The sequence below is a fragment of the Thamnophis sirtalis genome, unplaced genomic scaffold (genome assembly GCF_051295495.1).
Source record: "Thamnophis sirtalis isolate CommonGarterSnake01/CBP01778 unplaced genomic scaffold, rThaSir2_p1.2 scaffold_11, whole genome shotgun sequence".
NCBI lineage: Eukaryota > Metazoa > Chordata > Lepidosauria > Squamata > Natricidae > Thamnophis > Thamnophis sirtalis.
Genome location: NW_028261391.1, coordinates 41155080 through 41176797, shown reverse-complemented (window position 1 = coordinate 41176797; position 21718 = coordinate 41155080). Strand labels below are relative to the sequence as shown.

Genomic DNA, 21718 nt, shown 5'->3' with positions numbered 1-21718 from the left:
TATACATTCTGGTGGGCAAGTAACAACAAGGTAACATCCCTAGATTTATCATCTTCACCATAGGTAAAGATTTCTAAATGAATTTTTAATAGAATTTTCATTAAAAGTTTAAATAATAATTCAAATAATAAAACCATAATTTAAACAATAAGTCTGTGAGATTCAACTCAATCATATAATGCACTGCATATAATTTGCCTGGGTTTTATTTTCCAACATATTTTAATAAAATGGCTTGAGAAAAATAATGTTTTTTCCTGGATTTTAACAGTATTTTGTTTTATGCTTTTTACAGATATGTGGCTGTCCCCTATACTGGAAAGCTCCCATGTTCAACGCATCTGGAGGAGAGCAGACAGGATTTGTATCTGTACATTCATTTGTGGCCATGTGGAGAAAGTGAGCACAGTGTAAAAATATTCTCTTAAAACAGGGATCTCCAACTTATTTGTGCGCTAGGTATTTATAATTTTGAAGCATGTCCAGGGTACTCCTGTTAGTTGCCATGATATGCAATTAGTATGTATGTATTTAAGAGTGTATGAAATTCATTCTTTCTACTTCCTTTTCTGTTTTATCTGGTGTTTGTTTAACGGGATTCCCTAACCTATCCTGATGAGGTTTCCTAAACCATCCCTCATCTCCTCCTGCCTTTATGCTGAGATTCTTTCACTTTCCCTGTTGGGATGTTCAATCTTTCCTGTCAGTCCTCCTGCTGGGATTCTGCATTTGAGCACTGCTTTCCCCAACTCTCTCAATAACCTTTTCCAATCCAGCCACTCCCTCTCCCAGACCTACATTCCATTCACCCACCACCTACGTACTATGCTTTTAACATCTACTTCCCATGGGTTTCTAATCTCATTGTTATTTTCTCTGCCTGGGAAAACAGCAGTGTTTTCCAGCACTGTCTTCTTTAAGGGGAAGTCCATGTTGTTTGAAAGTGGTTTAAGGTCAACAGATACCCCTTTTACATCCGTTGATTTCATGAAGCTAAACTCCTGTAGAAGAAAATATAATTCGGTGAGGACTTTGCACATTTCAGAGGGGAAAATGTTTATTCCCACTTCACAAATTAAGGGAAAGAAGTTTGGTCTAGTGGTTAATGTACCAGCCTAGAAAGCGGGAGATTGTGAATTCATGTCCCACCTTAGTCATGAAAGCCAGCCAGGTGATTTTTGGACTGGTCCCTCTCTGTCAGCTTAACTCATCTCACAGGATTGTTTCTGTGAGGAAAAAAGGAGGAGGAAGATGTGCTGGACATGTTTGCTGCCTTGAATTATTTGTATATTCAATAAGGACAGGATGCAAATAAATAGATGGAATTGCTATCTCCTTTTTGGATTCACATTATATCTGTTTTCTGTATGCAAAGCAAAATCTGGGTGATTGTTATAAGAGGAAGCTGTAATATTAGTAAATGAGAGATGGTTCTAAAATAGCGAGATGAAAGTTCCCATCAGTGGGAGAACAAAATGTTTGTAATGTCTGTAAAGCTGTACGTGCAAAAGAAGATACATTTTTTTCTAGTTCAGATAAAGCAGCATGAAATTAGAGGCGAGGGCACTATCGAACATGGAAAGCTATGTTTTTGTTCCCTGGAGATATTACTTGATCAATCTAGGGCATGTAGGGCAAAGAAAAATGATTTTACTTTTTAAAGTGAATCAGATTTTAACATATCAGAAATAATAACTGTTTACAGGTAGTCTTCATTTAGCAACTGCCTTGGACAGCAACCATTCACAGTTATTGGTAGATGATTTATCCTTCCATAGCAGACAATTCCTACAGGGTTTTTTTAAACATTGTTTTGATGATTGTTCCAGTTTTTTAGTGATTTTAGTAGTGTTATAATTTATCATTTTTAAGTTGTTTTATTATATACTAGCTGTACCCGGCCACGCGTTGCTGTGGCCCAGTCTGGGCGTAATGGGGCGGCGGGTGGGTGCTGCTATTGGTCAGGACTCGGGGCTGCTGGGCTGGGCAAGGCTGGTTGGGGGAGACGGCGCCGGGGCTGTCGGCCTCGTGGAAGTTGTTGGGCATCTCCTCGGAGGAGCTGCGCTTGGGCTCCCCCAAGTTGGTGGCCCGGGAGAGTGAGATGTCCAGGATCTCGGAGGAGGAGAAGTCCACAGTGTGCCGCCTGACGGGGCACCCAGGGGCCGCCCCAGCCCCGCTGCACCTCAGACTGACACTGGCGAGGCTGTAGATGGCTCACTGTGAGGGGGGGTAAAGAGCGCGTGCTGCCGGCCGGGCTGAGGAGATGCTCCGCCTCCGCTTTCTCTGGAGCTCCGCTGGGCTGGCCGGGGGTAGGCCGGCTTAAGGGCAGGGGGGAGGTGGCCAAGGGATGGCGCAGGTGGTGCCCCGCCACAGACAGCAAAGGCCCAGTGGGAGGGGAGAGAGAGAGCGGAGGGGGAGGCTGAAGGGCTTTGGCTCTCCTTGGCAGAAATGACCAAAGCTCATCAGAGGAGCGGTGGAAAGGAGAAAGGGTGCGGCCGCAGCCCAGTTACACATATAAAGGGACCGTCGGACAAAACTGGACAGAGGCCAAACTGTTCCAAATATACTATACTCACTAAATGAACGCTATGGTAAACAACACAGCTCAATTCCAATGCAATGTCACACGAAATAATTAAATAAAAATAAAAATAAATTGAAATCTATGAAAATTCAATATAACAATGCAATCGGAAACATTGAAATGGAATCATGAAATATTTAGTATAGCGTGTGTTGCTTTTACGTCCACAAGATGGTGCTGGTTTTCAAAAAAGCATGTTTTTACAAAAAATCATGTTTTTACCTGTCACAGGTGTGACATTTAGGTAATATACGTATCTAAAAACATTCGCGTATTCGAATACAACATTGTGTCAAAATTTCAGAGCAATCAGTGAAGAACTTTCAGAGCTTAGCCATTTTGAACAAACAACCATTATATTTTTATTTATATAGATTGCATTGACAAATCCAATTTTAAAGGTCAGCATATCAATTTCTGAATCAATGTATATTATTAGACAAAAATATACATTTTGATTCCCATGATGTTGTGTTAATTTATGTCCACTGTTCATGGGTGTGTGTTTGTGTGTGTTTCTTCTTTAGGTAGTCCTTGATTAATGTATTGTTTTCTGCTTGATTGTCTGATGTTGAAGTTTCTTTGTTTCTATTGCATCCTTTGAATGTTTAAAAACCATTTACACATACCTTTGTTTACATACCACTTAAACACCATTAAAAAAGATTCCAAATAAAGCACTAGCCCTCAACTGGCATTATGTCAATAGAAGCTGCTCTATTCTTTTTAATTTTTCCCATGCGATTGAATGTGTGTGTGTGTGGGAAGTCCTGAATTACATAACTTGTGAAACAATTAAGAATTCAAGTGGCCCGACAAAACCGCGCTCGTCAAAATAGCAGTGATAAAACCGCGTCGCTAAAGCTGCGACATCATCACCGCGGCGACAACAGCGCGGCGACAGAAGAGCGCTTTAAAACAGCGTGGCGGCAGAAAGCCGATTTAAATTAAGGTAAGGGTTAGGATTAGGTTTAGGGGTTTGGTTTAGGGTTAGGTTTAGGTTTAGGGTTAGGGTTAGGGTTAGGTTAGGGTTGGGTTAGGGTTAGGTTAGGTTTAGGGTTAGGTTTAGGGTTAGGGTTAGGGTTAGGTTTAGGGTTAGGTTTAGGGTGCTGAGTGCTGAGTGCTTCGGAAGGCGCGGATTTGCCCTCCGCGGTTATGTCATCGCGGTAGGGTCGCCTTTTTCGTTAGCGCTTCGGACGGCGTGGATTTGCCCTCCGCACTTATGTCGGCACAGATAAGGGCTTCACGGTTTTGTCGGTGAACCAAGAATTCCTCATCTGTGGCAGCTTTTTACTGAATCAAGAAAGGAACAAAAAAAGGTAGACTACATACTATACATATTCACATTTTGTAGGGAGTTAGGAAGATGATGAAGATAGCTAGATCTGTTACCAAAGCAACAGAGGAAAAACATGGCTTAAGTCCAAAATAATTACAAGGCATGTTCAAAAGACTCAGGTAGAAGATTTTCTAATTCACAATAGTATTTGGGAGAAGGGATGGGGAAAAGTATAGTCAGACTTGCAAGATTCTTGTTTTCATAGCCAATATTAATTAGAGTAGTTTCAACTTTGTGTCAAGTTGATTTTTTGGTTTGGTCTAAATAGTGGGGCTGATATATGTGCATACATGCACATGGAAATATATATATATATATATATATATATATATATATATATATATATATATATATATATATATATATATATATATATATATATATATATTGGCCTTAATTATTTATGTAATTTTCTTATTATTATTGCTATATATGAAATAACAACAGTAATCCTGCACTTAAAGGCAGAGGTTTGTGAATGGAACATGTAGCTTTAGCTCTAGATTATAGATGCTAGTTATAGCAGCCTTGCTCAGTTTGAGAGCCTTCGGGATTTATAGGCACTAGGTTCTAGAATTCTACAATTTCACATGTTTCAAACATGCCAAGATTGGGTAATGCTGAATGAAGCTGAAATGATAGAATGTTTTTCCTTCTTTGGATTGACCGGAATCCTCTTAATACAGTTTACCACTTCTTCGTAGGATTCTACACAACTGTCATGATGATGCATCAAAATTCATTTGCCTTTTAGCAAAACCTAACTGTAACTATCTGGAACAAGAAGATTTCATTCCAATACTCCAGGTATGTTTGACCAGTCCTTTAAATTCCACCCTAGAGCTTCCTACCAATTGCTGAGATAGCTCCCCTTCACCGGATGCATTCAGCTGAAGGCAGGGTACAGTGTCCAAGATTCTGCACATTTGGATTCTGCAGGGAATTGTGTTTGAGAGCCTATTTGGGCCCTTCCAGTGTCAAGATTTTATGATTCCGTCGTGTGATCAAAAAGTAGGGGAAAGTCCCACATCCCTCCTTTTCTTGTTTCTTCATAGTTAGAGCAAGTTAGCATAACTTATCATGTGGTAAATGTTTATTTTACTTTCCCCTAGTTTCCCTTTTGGTATTATGCTAGTTTATAGTTACGATTTTTTATTTATGTAATAATTTTGGTGTATTTCAGGATATAGTTGAAACTCATCCAGGACTGACATTTCTAAAGGATGCCCCAGAATTTCATTCCCGTTACATTACTACGGTACGTTAATTACTTTATTAGTTTCATTATTTGTAGTGAGATTGAAACATGACCAGTATCAGAAGTAAGACCAATTCAGGTTGGCTATTTGGCATTTATTTGTTTCAACTATTTAATTCTTCCTTATCTTTCACATCTGGTTTGCTTTTTTTTACACACTTTGCTCAGTTCTTCACAATTAGAATCAATTCATAAAAGAGTTCTTTGTGGCTGCATATCCATATAGATTTTTTTTACAACATTATAGAAATAGTTTACCATGTTTTCTTTTCCAATCTACTTATGAAAGGAAATTCGAGTAACTGAATGCAATTAATGCAGTGTTTCTCAGCCTTGGCAACTTTAAAGATATGTGGACTTCAACTCCCAGAATTCCCCAGTACTCAAATGGCCAGTTCTTATCTTTAAAGCTCTGATATCATTAAACCTATATAACTGATGGACAGTCTATGTCACTATGATTGGATAGGCCTAGTAGGGAATTTGCTGGGATTGTATTTGAAAGTTTTATTCCCACAGGACTTCATGATAGTGTAAATTCTGATTAATGGGTTGATATGAAATTAGTTAACTCAGAAACGTTGTGGATTTCCCTTCACTGGGTGCATTCAGAAGAAGGATAGCCAGCCACCTGTTACAGCTATATTAATTTGGATTCCTAAATTGATCAAAGTATTCTACAGGGCTGTCCTAGGGAAAACAGGGTGGATTTATTCTGTAGAGCACCTGAGGGCAGAAGAAGCGATGGGTAAAAGCTCATTAGAGGGAGATGCAACCTGGAAATAAAGAGTAATTTCCTTATAGTGAGAATGATTAATTGATGGAACAACTTGACTGCCAGAATTGTGGGTGCTCCATTGTTGGAGGTTTTCAAGAAAAGATTGAACAACCATTTGTCTGGGATGGTATAAGGGCTCCTGCCTTGGACAGTGGGTTGGACTAGAAGATCTTCAAGGTCTCTTCCAGCCCTATGATTCTGTGACTTGATGGCCCTTTCCAACATTATGAGTCTTCTGTTTTTTTCTGATTAAAACTCAAAAAAGGACATAGATCTATACAACTGTCATGAGGATGCATTTTATCTTTAATTTGCCAGTGGTTTTGAGTTTTATATTTAATCTTTTTCCAGGTTATTCAAAGAATATTTTACATAGTGAATAGATCGTGGTCTGGAAAAATATCATTAATAGAGCTGAGGAAAAGCAACTTTCTGCAAGTATGTTAATTTTTTACATCCATATGAACAATATGTACCTTAAAATATTCAGTGTATTTTGCAATTCAGTTGGATTAGCAATTAAAATGTTATACATTCTGGAAAGATAGGCTTATTTTAAATATGAGGGAACTACTAGAGGTATGTATCTAACTAGACATACTAAATAAGAAGATTCTAGCAATCTGTTACTGATTACTGGAACTCTTGTATCTAGTACTAGCACAATCAAATACAAATTTAGGCGTTTGTTAAATATACCAGGTTTCTGGTACTTTCCTAGCATCTGTTTATGTAGAATTAATCCATTATCATCTTTTCAGACTCTAGCCCTCTTAGAAGAAGAGGAAGACATTAATCAAATCACTGATTATTTTTCCTATGAGCACTTCTATGTCATTTATTGTAAATTTTGGGAATTGGACACTGATCATGATCTCTATATCAATCAAAGTGATTTGGCTAGATACAATGATCAAGGTAAGGAAATTCAAATACAAAAGAACATTTTATTATAAATATACTATGCTTTTCTCCAAGTGTGTGTATGTATGCATGCATGTACATTTACATAGACACACAATCCTTATGGTAATTCATTATCAAACTTAACTAACTTCCTCTATTTTTTACTCCTTTTCCTATATAGCTCCCTATTTTTTTTAATTATTAACAGCTATTCAGAACTGCCTTATAGGAAAACAGTCCTTATTGTTATTGGTATATGGATTGTCACTGCTGAAGTATATAACGGGTAGATCAAATCAAATTGTTAAACAAAATTATGTGTTTGCCATAACATTGCAAAGGAAGATAGGTGAAAATGAAAACAATCATAAACAGAAAGTAAATCCAAACTTCTTCATTATTCTCTAAGCCTGTAATAATGCTAATTTGTACCTGAAAATTTTGTTTTTATCCTACAGTTAATGGAAGCATGCAAATGTTCACAATTTTAATATTTGACTGAACATTTCAAATTCGTGACATGCTGTACGGATTTATCCTAATGGCTCTTCTACATATTAAAAAAGAATTCTTGCATTTAAAGATTGAAACAATGACTGAAAGGAATTCAAACCTAAAATAATCATAATAAATTGATGTGTATTAAACATATCAATATATGTAGTATACCAGTAGTTCTCAAGATATAACAAGTCACTTAATGGCTGTTCAAAGTTATGACAGACACTCCCAAAAGTTATATACCAATGTTTCAAACTTACAATGGCTGCAGTGTCTCCTGGTCATTCACCCTCACAGAGACACTGCAGTACCTCCCTGCATCTCTCCCCCCACCATCCTGCCATGATGGTACCCCACAGCACTTGGATCTGTTGCCCATACCTCCTGGAAGCAGCCACCATTTTCAGTGCTCAAATAATTCCTTGTGGAAATGGAATCTGCTTTCAGAGCTTTCTGCCCCAGTCAGCTGGATGTCAGGAGATTGCAAACCTCTTAAGGCTTCCTCCAAGGCTAACAAGAGCCAGGAGAGATTTGCTGTTATTTGACAGCTAGCTGATTGAGGCAGAGGCCCAGCCCACAACTTGGCTTTATCAGCCAAGCACAGAAACTTGTTTGGAAGCATCTCTGGCATTGGATCATTGCATTAGGCCTTAATCCAGCTAGGCCCTTTCCAATGAGGGGATTTAAATTTTTTTACTACTGGTTCTGTGGGCATGGCATGGCTTGGTGGCCTTGGCTTTGTGAGCATGGCGGGGGAAGGATACTGTAAAATCTCCATTCCCTTCCCACTTCAGGGGAAGGATACTGTAAAATCCCCATTTCCTCCTGATCAGCTGGACTCAGAAGGCAGAGAGGTGTTGGGCCAGTCAGGAGTGGTACTTACCGGTTCTCTGAACTACTCAAAAATTCCACTACCGGTTCTCCTGGTCAGAACATGCTGAACATCACCTCTGGTTTCTCCCCTTTCCCCTTCCCCACCATTGAGTTGGTTTTGGCTATCAAAAGCTTTTTGCTGCTTTCCTGCCTGCTTTATGGACCCATCTGAGTAGAGGGCCTCCCCCCACCTCTGAGGTCCCCGTGCTCGCTTAATGACCTGTGCATTCATTTAACAGTGCATTCAGAGAGGGTAAGTTGTTAAGCTAGACTGTCTCCCTTAATGGTTATCATCACTTGCAATCATAATGGACAGGCTGCATTTTGGTCATAGTTTGAGGACTTTCTGTATCTAGGAAAATATGTAATGATAGCACTCATGTTGAACTTTGCATACAATTGGATGTTGTTGCATGCATGTACTACTCTTCATATATCTTATCTTTACAAATAAGATAAACATTCCTATGTCAAACTCGATTGCGTCACATGATGTATCACGGCGTATTGCAATGATTTTTGCCTTTGAAGAGCCGAGGTGGGTGTGGCCTGCGTGTGACTCATCCAGCCCATGAGTTGCCACATTGACACCCCTGCTCTAGTTAATTCAAACAGTAATCTATTTCTCAAACAGAGCCTTCTAAACAAGATTTATTAGGTTTATTAGATTTATAAGCGAATAGATTAGGTTACAAGAATTTCAGCAATGGAACTATTTTTCATAAGAATCTATTTGTTTTCTAAGACCTTTGAGTGGTGGTTTTGTAATTCCTTTCCAGTGGCTTTCCTGTGTTCCAGCAAGGAGTCAGGTCTTTTTATCAATAAAATATGAACTTTAGGTAGGTAACGTTTTACATAGCTGTCTCCTGATCAACCTACAAACTACCCCTCACATTTTGTTTTGTTTTTAATCTACAGCTTTGTCAAACAGAATTATAGAAAGAATATTCACTGGAGCTGTTCTTAGGTAAGTAGTAACATAAAGGTAGGATGGTAACATTTCAAAAAAATTGAATTTTGAATTTTGGCTTAAATTACTTAGGGTTATGAGGGGGATCATGGTAACAAATAGCTACTCTACCATTGTTTTCTCTCCTCTTTGAGAGGCGTTTACCACTAAATGTTCCCTAATAGGCTTCAATTCATATTCCGGGTTGTGAAAAGGCATTGATGCCTTATCAGAAGAAGATTCTTCAAAGGCAGCCCTCACATTTATTGCACTAAAACTCAACCCAGACTCATGATTTCAAAGTTGTTATGTTAGTAATATTAGGATAAGATTCCAAATCTGTCTTCAGGTTAATAAAACATTACTTTTTCAGGAATTAGGTAATGGATAACCTTAATACATTTTAGAGATAGAAATTTTGCCTTTATCTTTTTCAAATCACTGCGATTTTTTAAAATAATGCCTCTGGTTTTTTTTTTAATTAAGGAATTAACTATGTATTTTTATATATTTTAGAGGAAGTCAAGAACAAAAAGAAAACCAGATGAGCTATGCTGACTTTGTGTGGTTTCTGATCTCGGAAGAAGACAAAAGATGTCTCACAAGGTAAAATAAATATCTAAAATATAAACAGTTTGTGATAACTATTTTCTGTATGTGGCTAATTTCTTAATTAGTTTATTGTACATTGTGTGTGTTTACTCTTTAACTGGTCCAAAAGATAAAAGAAACACAGAATGCATCTACCTTCCATGCCACTCCAGCTTCACTGACTACCAGCCACAAAATTAACATAAGAAGAGCTTTAAATAAGAAAGAATTTACCTACAACAGTGCCTTGTATTGTGAAAATTATCTTTATTACTGAAGTCTTCTTTCAAGTTATGTATTCTCATTCTGTATGTGTTGTTTTTGTCATATAAAACTTTATCAAGTTGCTAAAAAATAAACATTTTTCCTTCCGAAACTATCTCAAAGATACTGAAAGTCAGATTTAGGATAGGAAAAAGAGTACAGAATTTTCTACTGAACAATTGAGGGTATTATGTATCTGAGCTCATCGTCTGAACTTCAGGGTACCATTTTCAGTGCAAACTGTCATAAGGGACAGTCCAGGCAAAGCTTTATTTTGTACTGTGTACATGAAAGTCATCCCCAAAACTTTTGTTACCTGCTGCTATATTATAAAAATGCATCTTGATTCATCTCTTTGTTTTGTAGTATTGAATACTGGTTCCGATGCATGGATTTAGATGGGGATGGCACACTATCAATGTATGAACTTGAATATTTTTATGAGGAACAGTGTGAGAGGATGGAATCCATGGGCATTGAGCCGTTGCCCTTCCATGACTTATTGTGCCAAATGCTTGATCTAGTAAAACCAGAATATGAGGGTAAGAGCTATTATATGATATATTTTTCTTCCAGGTCATTTTGTTCTGTTTTGCTTTTTTAGTAAATTTGATCTTATAATGCTTTAAAGAGTTTTATGTCTTTATAGAAATATGCCCCGAAGTAGCTTTGACACTAGCTTACTAGTCTTTGCATCTTCAACTTCTTCTCTGATTAATGTGAAAATCATAAAACATTATCCTGATCTCCCATAATATATAATATGGAATTTAGTAAAGTCATTCAGACATTTGCAACTACCTCTACAAATAGATGTGATAATTAAGTGCCTTATAGATGAATTTATGAATGTTATTTTTAATGGGATAATAACATCCTACAAATATGTCTATAATGTGAGGTGATCATCCATTTACTCACAAATGAAACACAGTGCTAATTACAACACACATCACATTGAAAGCAATAGTAAATCTCTCTAAATGGGCATTTTTGAAAGGCATATGACAAAATGCAGAGTTCTTTTTGTTAAATTATCTGAATTCATTCTTAGCAATTAATCTTATAAATAACTTCACCCAAAACAAAAATCCTCAGTGCTAACAAGTTATGTTATTTGAAATCATCCTGGTCAGTTCAATCTACTTTGGAAAAACTACGGTATTAGCAGTGCCCCAATATAGATTTCTATGCTAGATCTCTGAGGACTTCCCCCATCCCTAAAGCACCACATAATCCATTTAATAACATGCATATTTGTTTAAATGATTCATTGGGGAGAGCAGGATTGGGGGGAATCATTAATGAGACACTTCACTTAATGACTGCCACAACATGTGATTGTAGTGGGCAGGCTCATTACAGTTGTATCTCAAGGAATACTTGTAATAATAATGTTAGAGCCGCTGTGTAATGTTTTTCTACTAGCGGTTGCTATGTTTCAAACTAGAGGTAAGAAGTTTCTTTGTTTGTAAACACAACTCAAACAATTTACCTGGCATCTATACAAAATGACATTTTACATACATTCATGGAAAAGGCTTGTGACAAGTTCACATGATCAGGTTGGTGCCTACTGATTCAAACTGGATTCACAAAATCAATCAACTTGTTTTGGAAATAAGCCTACTGAGTAACCTGTGATTCAGCTTTGAAATATGTTCTTACTCTTTGCTCTCCTTGACAAATCTTTAGTCACTATTATGGGATACATGAACTAGGGGCTCTTTTATTCCAATCCACTAAGAACTGTTGGTTTGCTAGTTAATATGCTGATAGTTAATATGCTGATTTTTCAGGAAGAATTACTCTAGGAGATTTGAAGAGATGTAGAATGGCTCATGTATTTTATAATACTTTCTTTAACCTTGAAAAGTATCTGGACAACGAACAACGGGATCCCTTTGCTGTGCAAAAGGTATAAAGCAGCTCTATTTAAAAGTAATGATTACTTAAAGGAAAAACTAGAACATTACAGAGAAAAGTAACAAGAACACTTTTACATAACAGAGCAGGTATGGCCAGTAGTATAAATTCCATGACAATGTCTGCAGATGAACATTAAGGCAAGTGCACATTGCATTATACTCTTATGACCCAAGGGAAATTAGCTATCACATTGGGCCCTGGCATACATTTCTGCACTTCTTACTATGCTGAAATTATTATACCTGATTGTTTGATCTCATTAGTGGTAAAATTAGCCCATTGCCATTAGTGACAATTTGGGGTAGTTTTTATTTACTGGAAGTGAGATGGGTGCCCCTAATATTCTTTTTATTTAAAATTCTTGCAGTGTTTTGCTCTGATATACATGTTGGAGCTGTACTGTACTGCAAAAAGCCAGATATTAAATTTCATTTTAACACTTAAATTCCATGGTGGAAGAGAGGTAGGATGGAGGAAGAGGAAGTACTGAATTTAGCGATTGATAGGTCTGTTCTCAAAGTAATCTTTGGGATGAAACCACCATTGATTGCTCCAATTGCAGTCTTTTGATTGTTTGTGGAATGGCTTGTGGAGTCTGATCTGTATTACTTTCAGTCATGCCTCATGGTCAGCCTCCTCTTACTAGGACTACATGGTAAATCACAAAGCTTCACAGCTCAGCTTCTGTCCATTGCTAAACTTTGCAAACAATTCAGCTAGATGAGAATTTTATTGCAAACAATAATAAAGAATGGAACCATACAGAACACTGCTGGTTATCAGTGCACACGGTTAGCGAATCAGTTGTAAAATCGGTAGGATCCCCCCCCTGCCTATATACATCAATTATTTATTGCATGTATACATACATTTAGATCTCTTCTCTAAACAAGACATTAAAAGAAAAAGTGCGTAGAAAAAAACACACATCTGTGTGAGCCACTTATTTTCTGTGCACTTTTTAAACATCTTGTTTAGTTTTGCTTTGTTCCTGTATTTTTCTCTTTTTTGGAGTTTGTATTTTAACATTGAATCTAAAATAAAAAAGACATCTTTTTCTGGCTTCCTGTAATGACACAATTAGTATGATATGTAATCATTAATCACAGTCAGGGTTTTCTGTTGTGAAAAGTAGAATAAGAACCAAGCAATACCATTTTCTGTTAATATTGGTTAATATTAAACCAATGCTCAAATCATGTTTCAGATTTCAGTTACTGTTGACTGAAACCATAACCCCTTGGCTTTGGGCAAGTTAATATAGTTAAGAAGCCATATGATGTTGATGAAAAGGTAGCAGTATGTTTGTGTGGGTGCATGCATAAGTAATATAATGCTTTAATGTGTTATGTAAGCTCTCAATATTGTTTCAATTTAAAAGGATAGCAAGGTCAGAAATACTCTGCAACCTTTTCCTTAAATCAGAGATTAAATCTTTGAAACAACTCCTGTATCATGGCTAAAGTAATTTAAAAAAAATATAATAACGAAGAATCTAAAGTGTCTATTCCTTAATATTTTTAAATATAAATAATTTCAATACTTTACATTTTCTTGAACAGGTAGCCTTCAACATACATTGTGACCAGCATTGTTGTCACTAAGCAAGATGGTCATAAATGTGATGTTATGTGACCTCAGTCATCATGTGCTTAGTGACATTAGTCCTGGTTGTCATTATTGTGAGATCTTCTCATGACTGTGACTTCCAACTTCGGTTCCCCATTAACTCCTTATGTAAAGCCAGTAAGCAACCTTGGAAATTGTGATCCAATGACTACAGCTCACTGCCATGTAAATCACCACCCTGGCATTAAGCACACAGGTCATTATCACTTAACTTTGGGGATGCTGCAACTGCTGGAAATCTAAGGACAGATCATAGGTCTCCCTTGTTCAATACCGTCATAACTTTGATTGCTGAATAAATTGGCTACCAGGGACTACCTGTATCTGTAGAATTGACTGTTTAGCTGAAATGAATTAAGACAGTCTGGACTGGCTTATCTAAATTTAGATACGTACAAACACAATTGTTAATTTTTAATTATTTTGTATACCTAATTAGGGATTTACCATAATATTTGCAGGATATTTCATTTGCAGATAATTACCAAAAAGTATGCAATGATTCTTCTTTAAATGCTTACTAATAGTTTATTATACTATTTATTGTACTCACAATTATGCATGCCATCATCTTTAAGAGACTTGCTGGGTTTTATCTGTTTCTTTCTAATCTATTTATTTAGGATATTGAAAATGATAGTCCAGAACCCTCTGATTGGGACAGATATGCTGCTGAGGAATATGAAATTCTTGTAGCTGAGGAGTCTGGTAGTGTACAGTTACAAGAAGGGTGAGCAAAATTATCTTAAAGTTGCTGTTCCAAGTGAAACTCATTGCTGAAATAACTTTATTTTGAAATAAAGTTAAAATGACAAAGCATGTTAAAACAGAGAAAATTTTGTTACTAAGAATCAAAATCAAATGGCTAATTAAAGATCTCTAAAGCTATAAGATGAAAAGAGAAAATCAATCTCACAACCCTATTCCTTAGACCTTGCAAAGCATCTGAAAGCCTCACTATTCCAGGGTCAGTAGGAGTCCCTGGAGGTTATTCTGAATGCATTGGGAAATTTGAACCAGCCTTATGACCAAAATAAATAATTTTGTCTTGATGTTTGAAATAGGATGGAAATATAAGAACAAAATCCTGATGAAGTTAAAAAAGAAACAGATTAAATGAGAGACTCAGGTCAAAAGACTTTCTGATATTTTAGAGGCCATGACCTCAATCCACACTAGAAGAAAGGACTTCCCTGTTTGTAACTAAACCTGGAATGCTAGGTACTATGAGTGTTTGGTAGTGTCTTGCCTATCTTAGCTGATTTCAAAATGCTAAGCATGGTTTGACCTGCTTATTAATTTAATGCCAGACTGGAAAGTTGAAAAAACTTTGAAAAAAAACATCCTTGGAAAAAGGAACTGGCTCATCATGAGGAATCTCAGCCTTAATCCATCTATTTACAGATGGATTTACAGACTAATTTTGGTAAGCTTGAATGGAGATAGGCAGAGTAGTGTAGTATTTTGGAAACACCCTCTCTGTTATCAACCAAATGTATTTTTTTTCTTCTCCAGCACTCCTATTAGACACTTGTTATGCCATGTTTATTCTAGAGACCAAATAATAACCTGTGTTTTGGAAACCTGCATATTCTCCTTCTTCAATCCTATTCCAATAAAGAATGATACTTGCATACACTTCTAAGATCACTTACATATGTGGAAAAAGCGAGTTGAATAAGCAGAATTCATTTCAGATGCTAGTTTATCTGAGGTGCAAAAAGGAACTACCTTTAAAAGCGGTGTGCCTCTTCCTGTACTGTTTGAACCCAATACTTATAAATTTTGCAAAATTTATACTGTGTCACTATAAATGTGCAAGTAAAGGCATGCACAAAAAAATATATGGAGAAAAATGGCCAAGTGGTGAAGAAAATGGCTTCAAAAACATTTACAATTTGTACAATTGAATGTCACGATACATTATCAAAGCTGTATTTACCAGTTCCCCTATTCAATAATTGAGACTTGCTTTGCTTTAGGTTTCATAGGGCTTTAGGTTTTATATTATATTTGTCTTCATATTTTCTAAAATTATTGAATATTAGAAATTGAGTCAAATCATTTGTTCATTTCTTGTAGTTCCTTTGAAGATGATTATGAAACAGATGAACTCTTTTCTATGTCTGAAATTGAAGAAAAGTCAGATAATTTAGTTGTTTCGCATGTTTCAGCATAAAAATAGAGATTTGTCCTCAAAGTCTACCATCATTAAACACAAGAGTCTTCAGTTCTTACATTCGAAGAAACAATAATGTTATTTGACGAAGTACCAACATCTGAAACAAAATCATAATTATACAAGATATACTATTTGTTTCTCTAATGTGATAATTTTCCTAACTATTGGGGTATGCATAGAATTTGTGCAGACATTCATGGAACCTGTGAGGAAACAATGAAGACTGGATAAAGGTGAAAAGCTTCATATTTATATATAAAAAAGAATTTAAGACAATCAATAAATACTTGAGGATTTTTTTTCCATTTTGGATTATTCCTCCTCCTTTTTTTATTTAGAAGCTATATTCAGCTTTTTTCTTGTTTTACAATATAATTGTATAGTAATGTTCAGTTTTTTGATGTATCAGAAGTACCTGTCAGTTTCTAGAGTATTTCTAGCTCACTGCAGATAATTATTTGCATTATAGAATACTGAATGATGATAACTTACTATGAAATTTTCAAGAGTTTATTTAAATCTAGTATCAAGTCCATGTTTCTTTGGTTTAAGGTATAATAGAAAAAAGAGATGGCCCATTTGTTTTCATGGTTATCCTTCATGGGAATTTTTTCTTTTAATAGAATAACAGAATTATTCTGTAATTTTATTAAATTCTTCTTTAAAAAGCATTAATACCTTAATAAATGCAACAATCCCCCTCCATAAAAGAGAAATTGGTATATGTTTTCCAAACTTAATCGAAGACATGAATGATCCAAAATTCATAGCTGGTAGGAAAGTCCCACCAGATTGAAGTGTAGAAAATGAGAATCAATTGAAAGTGAGTACAAAACTCTTTCAAGAATAAACAAAAATCAGGTAAAAAATAATATTTACAAGATAGATCCTAGAAGATGCAAGTAATATCTTATTCCCTTACCCATTCTTTTGAATCTTGTTCTTCAAAAAAGAATTTAAAGCTAAAAGGTAATATCCATTTTATAAAGGAAGCATTTACAATAAATTGGTCACGTGGTTCTAAGTGGCATAAATTGACTTCCTCATGAGGCAGTATGTTCCCCTTCAGTGATGGTTTTCAAATGAAGACTGCATGATCACCTGTTGAAAATGTTTTGGCAAGTTCAGCAGTGAATAGAAGACTGGACTTTCATTCAGAGGTGCTTTCATTTTATGATTCTGTGATAAAACAATACCATGGTGACAATAGATACAATCTGTTTAGAAGTGACAATGAAGATAATTGAAGTGATAGAAGATGCAAATGCTGTGAAAGAGGGAAGGAAATAAGATACCAGCAGCAAGATAAATGGACTTAGTTACAGTAGTGATAGGTGCATTATTGGAAGACCTAATGGAGCAGAGGACAAGATCATCATGGAAAAATCTAGGTGGTATCCAAGAGTTGACAAAAACTTGATGGTGTATAATCTTCCAATTATCCAATCAACATACACTAACATTACACGCAACAAACATAATACTGTAATTTAATGTTGCGGATAAGCAATTGTTCCTGTTGATGAAATGATTCATATCAGAAAATATGATAGTCCACAACAAACACGCTTTAAGTGATATTATATGTGAATTATAAATGAGAAGACTTTTTGTGAAAAGACCTTTTTGTTCAGTCCTGCAAGTTAGTTTTTTAACGGATGTTTTTCAAAGGCACCTGTTCACCACCACTAGCTGTTTGAAAATGCTTTTGCAGCAGATTTTAATGTCAATGTGTATAAGGATTTTTCTGTATTCTGAAGGGATTAGTGATAAATTTTTGTCCATTTCTCATGTGATGGTGAAACAGCTTAAGCTCAATTTCATTTGAAAGACATTTTTTTGCATTTATTTTTAAAGTACTGTTTTAATTTAAGTGATTGAATATGAGCATATTTTGGGTAAATTGAACAAGTTAGGGATTATAATGTTCAATTCCTAAGTGCTTAGCTTCTTTCTGATAATGATTGTGCATTGTAAAAATACACTAAAAAAGTTTATTTTTCCTATGTGTGTGTATCTTTGTATATATATCATATCTTGGGAATTCTGGGTAGAAAGGTGGTGGTGATGATACTGTAGTAGCAGCATTATAGTCAGTCTAACTTATCCTTTACACTTTAACTTGCATGCTAAAAGTTTGAAGTAGAGTTGAGCTTCAGGATTCCATTTAAATGCCATGAGACAACTGTGAATAGAGTCAATATTAGTATTTATCTAGTTAATTGATGTAGAATATGATTCTCATGTTGTCAATGAAAGTTTTGTCTCATAGCCCCAAGTCCATTATTAATTTTCTGGGTTATAAATCTGTGTGGGAAAGGTTCAAAGCAATTATAGGGAAAAAATTCAAATTCAGTATCCAGCAGATTCCAACTATTTTTAAAGAAAGCCATAATCTGAACGCCTGGAGGACCATTACTAATGAATTTATATAATATTCATCTGGAAGGACCTATCACGTAAGATAAATTCCACTATGATGTATGTTTTTTACACTACCAAATATTTTTCAATAAAATCCTATATAGTTGGAAGAAAAATTTGTTTCAAAGACTTAGTCTATTACACCTTATTGGTATATTGCACACAGAGCTTAGTCTATTGCACCTTTTAAAAAAAAATTTTTTTTTATCCTGGTATGCTTATCATAGAGCTATTATTTTTAACAGTGCTGTGTGCACTTTAAAAATGTTTTTTCTCCAAGGATTGCTAATAGGCAGCCTTGAACATCAGGGTTATAAAAGATCTGCAACTTAAAAAAATGTTTGTTACAAATAAAGATTGTTTACAATCAAGGCCTGCTTTAGCCATGAAAGCCAACTGGGTGACTTTGGATCAGTGACTTTCTGTTGTTATTTTTGGGGAAATTTTGGGGATGGTGTGTTAGATATGCTTGTCACTTTCAATTATTTGTAAAAACAAACAAACAAACCCAGAAGCATTCTGGAACTACAAAATGTACTTTTAAAAAATATTTGTTTTAATTAAAAAGTAAAATACAAAACAGAAAAACAAACAAAAGGAAACAAAACAAAAGCATACATTCAACACTAATAATAACAAAAGAAGAAAAAATAATGCACAAAAAGGAGGAAAAAGTGATCAAATAAGTTTAGTATTTAATATGTAGGATCCACCCTGATGCTGAAAAAAAAAGAAAAAGCAGTAAATTCTCCTTAGAGGTATTTCTGCAGCAATAGCAATTGAAGCTACAGCAAATAAAGTTTTCTCTATAGCACAGAGGAGGGAAAATCAAGCTCTTATTTTTAGCTCCTTTTGAATATGATCTGATGTTAAAAATAAAGGGGTAATCAATTGTGGAATTACAGTATATAGGATCCACTTTATGTAAATACTCTAATAGTAGATCTCTCAGTCTATAGTTTATAAAAGGATAGCAGATTTACCAAAGGTTACTTTTGAGAAAAATTACTTCTGAATAAGACATTAATCAACACTTTCAATGAGTTTTATGGGGTCCAGAGAAACTTCTTGCCCTTGTACTCCTTACATGCATTTATTTCTACTGCTTCTTTTTCCATAAGAGTCCTGCTCAAATAGAGTAAGACAGTGAACAAAAACTCTCCATGCTTAAAATCTAAGCCTCCCTTGGTGTTTTCACTGGGGTGGTAACAAAAAACAACAGCGCATCACATATTATTGTGAAGGACTGCTTTGGAGAATCCGTTTATTTTGAGGGGAGGAGGGTATACTCTGCGCCTCAAGACTAAGAGCCAAGGGTCAGCATATAGCGATAGCAATAGCACTTAAATGGGTTGCTTCCAATCTTTGCCGGATGATTTAAGGGATTTTTCCTAGCTTCCTGACATGTTTTGTTTTCTTGAACTATGGCAGGACTTAGTATGTTTTTAATAACATTAGCACCTCTCTGCTTGAAGCATGTGAAAGCTTACGACAGTTATATTTTGTTCCCATGCCAACCAAAACTGTTTGACCATCTAAACATAACAGTATATTAATATACATTATTTTGATTTGGATGCATTTTCTTCAAAGTCTTATAATTTGAATTTTGTGTTCCATAAATGCTCCCTGTAACACCATCCAATTGTTAGGTAACTTATTTAGTTCAGTGCCCATTTCCCTAGTATATTTGATGTAGTCCCAAAGTATTTATGATAGTTTAACAGTTTAACACTAAGTATCTAACAGATTGAACACATTTTGACTTAACAATTTCACTTATGGTGCAGAAATTGATAATACACCTTAATTTATTACTTATAAAACAATGGTAAATTTCAACTGGTTTTTAATAGAAATGACTGGCATGGTTCAAATTGGAATGAACATTGCTGTATACTGAATTTAGTTTGGCCTGCATGGTGAACCAAGCTCCTGCAAACCTCTTACAGCTTTTACTTTGAAGTGTTCTAACAATTAGTCATCTAATCTATTTTGAAATATGTAATTTATTTGAAGAAAATTGCTTTAGGAAAAATTCCAACACAGTTTCTTAAGTATAATTTGCTTAAATTTCTCAAAAGCCTTGAATGTCCCTAACTTATTTTACTAGCAATGTGATTTCTATTGTAATGTTCCTATTACAGGGATGCTCTAAACTGTAGATTTTAAAGGCATCCCTTTATCACTCCTAAATCCCTTTATTTATGTTAAACACAAATGTGTAGATAGAGAGATAACTGATAATTGTCTGGAGAGATCATTATCTTGTTGTCTCAAATCCTATCAAATACCAGAGGCCATTATTAGTAGTAGCATTATTATACTTGAAGCCAAAAATATGTATTGACAGAAATGTTGTTTTGCTAGGGTACCTTAAGATACTATATTCAATAGCATGAAAAAGTGGGTTTTTTGCTTTTATGAAATGCTGTAGGTTAATCTTTCTGCCTAAAGACAGAAATAATAACACCTACCTCATAAGTATGGGGTTAGAATGGTTCCATTAGGTACATTATATAGATATTCCTTTCAGTAAAGAGCTCAAGCAGTATTTGGTTAATAATAATATGTACCGTAGCTTTTCCTATTGAGCAAAATGCTTTTCATTGATTGAAATGGGATTGCTTGGCTTTATTTTTAAAAAAGTATACTATAACAGATATCAAGTTTTTATCCATGGTTTATTTTTTAATAGAGCAACCACATATCTTCTTGGGTGATGAGGGTGTGTGTGGATTGCCACTAAGAGGCAGTATTGAGCAAAAGATATAGTCCAAGTTAAATTATTCTAAGCATTCTATCAAGTCTATTAATAAAAATAATAGGTGGAGGAGATAATTCAACATAGTTCTCCAATTTTAACGTGAAAACTATTCTGATAGCTTTAGAGCATATTGCACAGCTTTCAAAGACTACGTACAATGCCAAAATAATTTGTTCTGCATATTTAAAATCAAAATATATTAAGTTTAATTAAGATATTTTAATGAACAGCGGGGATTATAAAACTAAAGAAGTCATCCTTGTAATTAATGCTTATTGATGTATCATACACTTTGTTAAATGTTAAAATTTATAGATATTCTAAGAGGTAGAAAAAAGTTCTGAAACTTGTTAGTTTGTCAAAATTGACTTATGTTGGAAATGGCTTTGCCTTAGCTATTTTACTATGTATTGTTTTTCTTTTGCAATTAAAATATATTTTTAAAACTAGTGGATATTATTTATACTCCATTTCATAAGAGGAATTATGGAGATGGAGAAATAGCCAGAAAGACAAAATAGAATTCACACTTACCCAGAACTAATTCTCATTAAACTGGACATATATCTGAAGAGAAACGAATAAGGTTGTAATATGTGGGTGACAGAATATACAGCTATTTTGAATCAGTTGAATAAAAATCTGAAAATTTTTAGAGTATCTAAATATTTGAAATATTTCCTTATCTAAACAGAGAAACAGAATGACCATCAGTGGGGGGGAGGGTGTCAGAGAGGGAGTGAC

At 35.2% G+C, this 21718-nt stretch overlaps 1 protein-coding gene across 4 annotated transcripts in view; it reads left to right on the top strand.

Annotated features, from left to right (window-relative positions):
• The window catches only part of PPP2R3A (protein phosphatase 2 regulatory subunit B''alpha), a 31771-nt gene extending 10348 nt beyond the window's left edge, over positions 1 to 21423 (top strand). For all 4 annotated transcript variants that reach the window (XM_087725605.1, XM_087725608.1, XM_087725609.1 and 1 more), the window contains 11 exons: positions 296 to 399; positions 4628 to 4730; positions 5107 to 5181; positions 6311 to 6397; positions 6721 to 6877; positions 9158 to 9206; positions 9705 to 9794; positions 10410 to 10585; positions 11843 to 11961; positions 14225 to 14331; positions 15684 to 21423. In XM_087725605.1, the coding sequence (XP_087581731.1) occupies positions 296 to 399; positions 4628 to 4730; positions 5107 to 5181; positions 6311 to 6397; positions 6721 to 6877; positions 9158 to 9206; positions 9705 to 9794; positions 10410 to 10585; positions 11843 to 11961; positions 14225 to 14331; positions 15684 to 15780 (1164 nt within the window). In that variant the 3' untranslated portion in view covers positions 15781 to 21423. The remainder of the gene's footprint in view (positions 1 to 295; positions 400 to 4627; positions 4731 to 5106; positions 5182 to 6310; positions 6398 to 6720; positions 6878 to 9157; positions 9207 to 9704; positions 9795 to 10409; positions 10586 to 11842; positions 11962 to 14224; positions 14332 to 15683) is intronic.
• Positions 21424 to 21718: the final 295 nt, after the last annotated feature.